This window comes from Nothobranchius furzeri, chromosome 5, assembly GCF_043380555.1.
Source record: "Nothobranchius furzeri strain GRZ-AD chromosome 5, NfurGRZ-RIMD1, whole genome shotgun sequence".
In the NCBI taxonomy this organism is placed as follows: domain Eukaryota; kingdom Metazoa; phylum Chordata; class Actinopteri; order Cyprinodontiformes; family Nothobranchiidae; genus Nothobranchius; species Nothobranchius furzeri.
In genome coordinates this window covers 37,939,151-37,946,651 of record NC_091745.1, presented here as the reverse complement: position 1 = coordinate 37,946,651, position 7,501 = coordinate 37,939,151, and the positions used below count along the sequence as shown (strand labels likewise).

At 42.2% G+C, this 7,501-nt stretch overlaps 1 protein-coding gene across 3 annotated transcripts; it reads right to left on the bottom strand.

Annotated features, from left to right (window-relative positions):
* Nucleotides 1-93: 93 nt before the first annotated feature.
* LOC107395655 (myeloid cell surface antigen CD33) lies at nt 94-1,819 on the bottom strand. Of its 3 annotated transcripts, XM_015975077.3 has the most exons (5): nt 1,713-1,819; nt 1,589-1,647; nt 1,266-1,507; nt 1,136-1,199; nt 94-735 (listed from the first exon to the last, which is right to left on the bottom strand). In XM_015975077.3, exons 2-5 carry the CDS (start codon nt 1,626-1,628, stop codon nt 458-460), a joined length of 624 nt encoding a protein of 207 aa, XP_015830563.1. In that variant the 5' UTR covers nt 1,629-1,647; nt 1,713-1,819; the 3' UTR covers nt 94-457. The 3 variants fall into 3 exon arrangements, with proteins under 3 accessions (XP_015830563.1, XP_015830561.2, XP_015830562.2); XM_015975075.3 differs by having other exon boundaries at nt 1,136-1,507; XM_015975076.3 differs by having other exon boundaries at nt 1,136-1,507; nt 1,589-1,662; nt 1,713-1,806.
* Between the last annotated feature and the right edge of the window lie 5,682 nt (nt 1,820-7,501).

Genomic DNA, 7,501 nt, shown 5'->3' with positions numbered 1-7,501 from the left:
ATAAAATGTGTAAAGTACATGGTAGTAATTATAAAAGTGTATTAATTTGTCTGAGCTTAGAGCGTTTTACAAAATAACACAGAATTTGATTGGTTTTTGCTAATGCCACACACTTTAATACAGCCTAATACATTTTTATCATTTATTCCAAAGTCCAGTTACTTTGTTAACAAACCATTTACAGAAATGTTTCTGTTAAAAAACTGACTCATCAGCACAACAGTAACTAATCACATTTTTCAATCGAATAATGCAAAAAAAATATTAAAAAACGCTTAATTTTTGGTCTGAATCTTGTTTTCTCAGATGTCGCTTGATTCCTAAAACAGTTTTCCTCTCAAGATTTGGCTTTTATCCAACAGAGTTAACACATGGATCTGTTTTCTCCCATTGGAAAGGTCTGGACGAAAGACAATGACAGATTCGGTAAAAGATGCACAGAGAAACACAATTCTCCTCACTTGATGAGAACCACGGAGCTCTTTGCCGTTTTCCCTCCTCTGTACACCACGGAGCAGTTCAGGACGGGGTTGAAGTCTAAGGAATCAGGCACAAACTCAAGGACTGACTCGGTCTTCCACATCCAGAGGTTGATCTGTTTGGACCATGTGGCCGTGACGCCGGCCTGACTCCAGGAGAAACGAGGGGGCGCGGATGGGCAGGAGTGTAAAACGGAGCAGTAGGCTCTCACTGTGTCGAGGATCTGGAACGACATGGCTGGAGGCTCAGGCTGGCCTGTGGATGGGACGGATGGCACCAAGGTTACTCATGAAATAAAGAATACTGAATGTTTTACTGCCTAGAAGGGATCGTTTTGATACAATGAATATGTGAGCAGATAGTTGTGACTACTGAGACGCCAGTTAGCCGACGAGGGACTAAGACTAAAGCGGATTTCTTCGGTCCTACAACAACCTTAATATATTTAATCGTTTAAAAACAGCAGCTATCACATTAAAAGTAGCCCCACCTGAACTAGCCCTTAGCTTGTCAGTCAGGTAAAAACTAATTTTGTTTTCTACAAACGTGAATAAAAACAATGTTATTCAAATTAATTTTTTTATACAGAACTCCACATAAAGACCTTTAATCTTTAAATCTTCAAATAAACCAACATATTTCCAAAAATGCTCACGTATGACGTCGATGGACACTTTATTTTCCGTGAAGGTGAAGGATTTGAACTGCGGGATCCGAACCTGGAGGTAAAAAGGCCCAATGTCGGTGGTTCTGACGCTGTGCAGCAGCATGGAGCAGTTACCGACCTGAAGCGCTCCCACAAACTCGGTTCGCTTGTTGAACTCCTTGGCCAGTTTCCACTTTTTGAGATTGGTTGAGACGATGGTATTCCCTCTCTTCCAGAATCCCATCCATCTGTTCAGGACTATCTTTGTTGTGGGGTAAGTGTACCAGCAGGGGATGAGCACACACTCGCCCTGAACAGCAGGGATGGTTGACGGCACATCTATGGCCCACACATCACTCGCCGGCTGGACGTCAGGGACCGCTAAAGATGGAAATAACAGAACGGGAATTCCTATTTCTGAAATAAATATTTCACATGCTGACATGTGAAAGTGAAACTGACCCCAAAACAGCAGAACACACAGAAAGAACTTCTTTTCCATCGTTGATTTTTGGGAAAATCTGCAGAATAAAGCACTAAGGTCAAGAAAAGCCTCTATATCCTGGACTCTACATGCATCACTCACCTCAGAATCTTATTCAGTGTTTAAAGCAAATAAAGTGATGGACACTGAGCTGGAGTCCAGCTTCACCCTCAGGTCTGGTCAGATATGCTCAGTTTGTCTGATTCTTATACAGCTTCAAGGACTAAAAAAGACATTGTTGCATATCAGGAACCTTCTGATCCAGAGTTTCAAACTTCAATGGCTCCAGAGGGAAACACTTAGCAAAGAGTTTTGATGTGTGAACAAAGGTTTAAAGAGGACTTTTGAGGAAAAAAGACTAGAAATGTTCATCTGATGATTCTTCTGAACAAGGAAGTTCCTTAGAAAGGGTTCATGTATTAAGGAATCCTCTTTTCATGTGCAACTTCAAGAGTTTTATCTCTTAAAATGTAAATCATCTTTGTGTTTCCAAACCTTCCAGGATTGCATGCAAGTGCATTTTGTACTTCTGTATTTTCATGTGCTAAAATATAAAGTTTACATTCAAATGCATTTTTCTTTTTAGAAAATCTGCTGTTTCAACCCTGCAGTAGATACAAAGCTGTACTTATTCTGCTGAATGCCTCTTAACCCTCTGGAGGCAGGCGTTGCAACGTTAAAACCTACCTACCTGGTTACTCCACACACGTATCTCATGAGCATGTTTTAACTCAGAAGTTCCCCTGAAGGGCTTAGTTGTTCATCCTTTTATCAGAACTCATTTTGAGCCTGAGAGGGTTAAAGCGTGTTGCGGGGTCCTGATAGTAGTTTTTAGTCTGGTTTGAATTTTATTTTTACATCCTTTCTGGTAGATCTCAGTATGAATAAGAGTCCGACTCTTTCAATCAGGGACTTTCTCTCCTGCTGCTGTATTTCCACCCTTATATTGACCTCCCTTACAAATTATTTTCACTTTAGTCCAGTCTGATCAAATATGGAGATTTGGTGGATGTTGTTATTTGAAACTAACCTCTGTGGTTAGGTGTCCTACCAACACCAGAGCTCTGGAAACAAAAACAGCTTCTGTCTTTTAAGATTCTGTGTTTTTGTAACTCGATGACGCTTTTGCATCATCACTGTTACAGTCAAGGTCACATCTTGTTCCCTTTTACTCAGCAAACACCTTATCAGTCTCTGGTGTTTCATTCCAAAAGTAACAAAAGATCTCCTGCATCCCATTTGCAGAAACAGTTTTCCTCACGCATGTGTAAAATAATAACAGATTAACTATTTTAATTATTGCTAAACTTTTGATATCTTAATCACTGATTCATCTTTTGTATAGTTTTTCAATGTATTCACTGCTGAATGTTTGCTCAAGATAAATATGACATTTTAATGATGACACAAAGATAGTTAAGATGATTTTGGTTCATCTTAGTTTCAAACTTAGAACCTTTTTTCAGTTAAGAATAAATAAAAAAGTTGGATTTGAAAGAAAAAATTCAAAGGGTGGAAGCAACAAAAACAACTCATACTTCCTCTTTTTAACTGAAAGTTTACTTTGTTTTACACACCAGCTGCCAGAATGGGCATAACACCGCACAATTATTACAATCAGCATGATGTTGCTAATGTACTCACAGCAGCTTTAAATGCTGCAGCTGCACCACAGGGGGTGGTCAGCCAGCGTGGCCACTTTACACCATTTCCTTCCTGGTTATGTTTTTGTTGATAGATTCAACAGAAAGCAGAACTTTTAGTATGTTAGCATTTTAGTAAAGTTGGGAAACAGTCAAATGTTACATATAATTTCCTGTCTTAGTCAAACGGAACCAACACGGGCCTCCAACAGGCTTTTTTTCTTAATCAAGAAACAAAATACAAAATGAAAAAGAAAACCTGACACTGAGCTAAAGTTTTAATGTGATTTAAAACATGCACCTCTTTTCAGGCAAACAGGTGCATGCGCACACACACACACACACACTCACACACACACACACACACACACACACACACACACACACACACACACACACACACACACACACACACACACACACACACACACACACACAGCCTGAAGCACAGAATATGGAATGAGACAGAACATTATGCGTCTGTGACAGTGTGAGCGTCCTGTCACTGTGTCACTGTGACCCGATTGGTCATGCACCCTGGGTATAAAAACACCTGAGAACCTTTCTAGGTAGAGTGTGATTTATAAACCAGAGACTGCGTGAAGCTGTGCATACTCCATGTTTTATAGATCGCAACCCTACTTGGTGTAAGTAAATTTGTTTTGCTGAGCTTAAGTACGGCTTTAGTAAGGATTCTACGCAATGTTTTTGTTGCCTCCCTAAAATGATGACCAGAGGGGCAACTGGTTTCCTGTTCAATAACGTGTGTCTGTGATAAAGAATAGAAAAAGGGACACACGTTGAGCTGATGTCAGTTTCACAACAGGAAGGTTTATTCTTCCTCTGTGCCCCCAAAACGCTACTCGATACCACTGCGTGTACTGCGCCCTCTAGCGGCTGTATGCGGAATAGCATTGTAAACTGACAGGTACACACATACAATCATAACAACAACCTTTTGGGGGGGGGGGGGGGGGGGGGGGGGGGGCTGTTTCCACCCGCTTTTTTTGATACGGGGCTGTTTTCTCCATCTTATTTCTGATACCAGATTTTACTAGAAAGCTATTTTCAACTCTCTACACTCTCCCCCACTTCAAGGAATGGCTCCTGACATTTGTTTCTTCAAGTGTGGACCCATCAGTTTATGGGTGCGAAGTTATTGTGGTAGTACGGCTGTGAATAGATGGGGTGAAAGAATGATGGGACGCTGTGTGTCCACATCCAGGGTTGGCTAGCCGAAAGGGTGTTCATATCTGCCCTCCAGTGGCAGTATGATGGCTGACCCAGTACGTTGTACGTGAGTCTTTCCGCTGGTCTCCCCCTCCTTTGTGACCTCCTTACAAAGTCATTTTCTCTGTTTTCTCCATCACTTTCCTCCTTGCGTTTTTCTGCTAACTCCTCAGCTTCTACAACATCTTGTTCTCCCCCATCTTCTGGCCTGTCAAGTGGGCAGAACTCTCTTGTTGTCGCACGTAGCTTGGGCTCACTGTTAGACTTCTGCTTTGGAATGACAGTTTCCTGTTGCTGAGGTTGCTCCTGTTGAATGGCAGGTCCTTGTTGTTGAGGGTTCACGAGTCTGTAGCAGGGAATCTTGCTCCGGAGGCTGTAGTGGTAGGTATAACTACCTTCCTCATCAGAGCTACTTGTCGCTGTTTCATGGACCTTTCCTACAGGTTGTCTTCGCTGTTTTGCTTTTGTCTTTTCTTCCACAGGAAGTTCTTCCTCGAAAGGTAAGTCGTTCACTGGTAGTAGAAGGTTTCTATGAAGAACCCGCATGGCTTTACTACCTCTCTCTGGCTGTACCTTATAGACGGGTCCATCTCATACCATCTTTACGCTGATGACTGTCAGATCTACTTTTTTCAAGCCAACTCAATCAATGCAAGTTCTGTCTGATTGTATCGATAATGTTAAGCTTTGGCTTGCTGATAACTTCCTCCATCTGAATGACTCCAAAACAGAAGTAATCGTTTTTAATCCTCACAGCATCCCGGCTACTCATCAACCTGACCTCAACTATCTCTCACCTAATGTCTCCACTATAATTTCCAACCTTGGAGTTAAAATAGACCAGGCTCTGAAGATGGATGCTCAGGTCAATAACACAGTTAAATCATGTTTTTACCACCTCAGGCGTATCTCTAAACTTAAGCACATCCTGAGTGTCCGTCTTCTCAAATCAGTAGTCCACACTTTCATCACTTCACGGCTGGATTACTCCAACTCCTGCTTATACGGCATCAGTAAAGCAGCTCAATCTAGACTTCAGCTAGTCCAGAATTCAGCAGCTAGGTTCCTGACTGGAGTTGACAGAAGACAGCACATTACACCAATTCTAAAATCTCTCCACTGGTTGCCCGTTCATCTCAGGATCAATTTCAAAATCATGCTTCTCACTTATAAATCCCTGAACAGTCAAGCTCCTCCATATCTGTGTCAACTCGTCCATTACTACAATCCGCCTCGTGCTCTCAGGTCTGAAGATAAGCTCCTCCTAGCTCTTCCAAACGCACGTCTGAAAAGCCGTGGAGAAAGGGCTTTCTCTGTCTGTGCTCCCAAGCTGTGGAATGCATTACCACTACTAGTGAGGCAAGCACCAACAATTAGCATTTTTAAATCTCGCATGAAAACTCACTACTTCAACCTTGCATATAATACATAATCATGGACCACTTTCGACATCTGCATTCTTTCTACAATAGAATGCACTATAATTAACATCTGTATTACTGTGGTTCTTTCATATGTTTTTATCTGTTGTTTCACATTCCTTTTGTGTTTTTAGTGTTTTACGACTGTTAGTTCTAGTATTTTCTTGTTTTCATTTTTTCTTATAAACTATGCTTTAAATGTCATTCTGAACTTGTTAATTAACTGTAATCTTTTAATGTACAGCGCCTTGTCTGGTTGTAATGCCATGTTGAATGCGCTTTATAAATAAAATGGTGTGGTATGGTATGGTATCTCCCAGTCTCTCCACCACGCGATGTACCACTTTCTACCAATATGCGTGCAGTTTTCCTGGCCCTCCTCTCTCTGACAGATTTTTCACCAGTACTCTGTCACCTGGCTGGAGGGTGGCACCTCTTACATGTCTGTCGTACTGCTTCTTGCTTTTGGCTGCGGACTGCCGGCTGTTATTTGCAGCTATTTGGTAAGCAACTCGCATCCTCTCAGCCCACTTTTGAACGAACGTTTGGTGGTTTTGTGCCTCAGTGTCTTTGCCTTGGTGGAAAAGTAGGTCAACTGGTAGCCGTGGAGCCCTGCCATACAAGAGAAAAAATGGAGAGTACCCTGTTGCGTCATGCCTTGTGCAATTGTAGGCATGCACAATCTGAGGCAGATGATCTTTCCATTCACTCTTTTTCTCTTCTTGTAGGGTGCGCAGCATTTGAAGAAGTGTGCGATTTAACCGCTCCACTGGATTGCACTGAGGATGATAAGGAGTGGTGCGTGAGTGTGCAATTCCTGATAGTTGTTGCAATCTTTGGAACAGGCTGTTTTCAAACTCACGTCCTTGGTCATGATGCAACTTCTCTGGATACCCAAAGCGAGGAATAAAGTCCTGAAATATCTTTTCAGCAGCTGCCTTCCCTGATTTGTTTCTCGTTGGGTATGCCTGCGCAAAGCGCGTGAAGTGATCAACGAGAACAAGGATATACTCATATCCTCCTTTGCTTGGCTCCAAGTGCAAATAGTCAATAGAGACCAACTCAAAAGGTGCACTGGTGGTGAGGGATCCCATTGGAGCTCTCTGCGGGATATTGGGATGCTTCTGTTTAATACACTGGCATTTTTTTGTCACGTATTCTTCCACATCTTGCTGCATGTACGGCCATTAGAACCGTTCTCGGGCCAGATGGATCACCTTTTCAGAACCTACATGCCCCATGTCGTCATGTAAGCTTTTCAGTACTACTGATTTGAGCTGTTCAGGGAGGACCAGTTGTCGGTTTTGGTTTGTTTTTCTGTAAAGTAGTCCATTTTCTACTTCTAACTTGTTCCACTCATAGAGCAGTCTCCTCGTCTGTTTAGACATTGTTTTTTTTTTCTTTTTCATTTGGAGTCCAAGCTCTCAGTTTCAAAGAAATAACTTCTTTAATAGCTGGATCTGCCTGCTGTGCAGCGGTGATATCCCTGGGAATGATGTCTGAAACGCTAGTGTGTGGTACAGCATTCCCATCATCACCGTTTAGTTGCAATGCAGCCACCCAGGGAACATCATCGTCTTGCACCAATTTTGTCCCC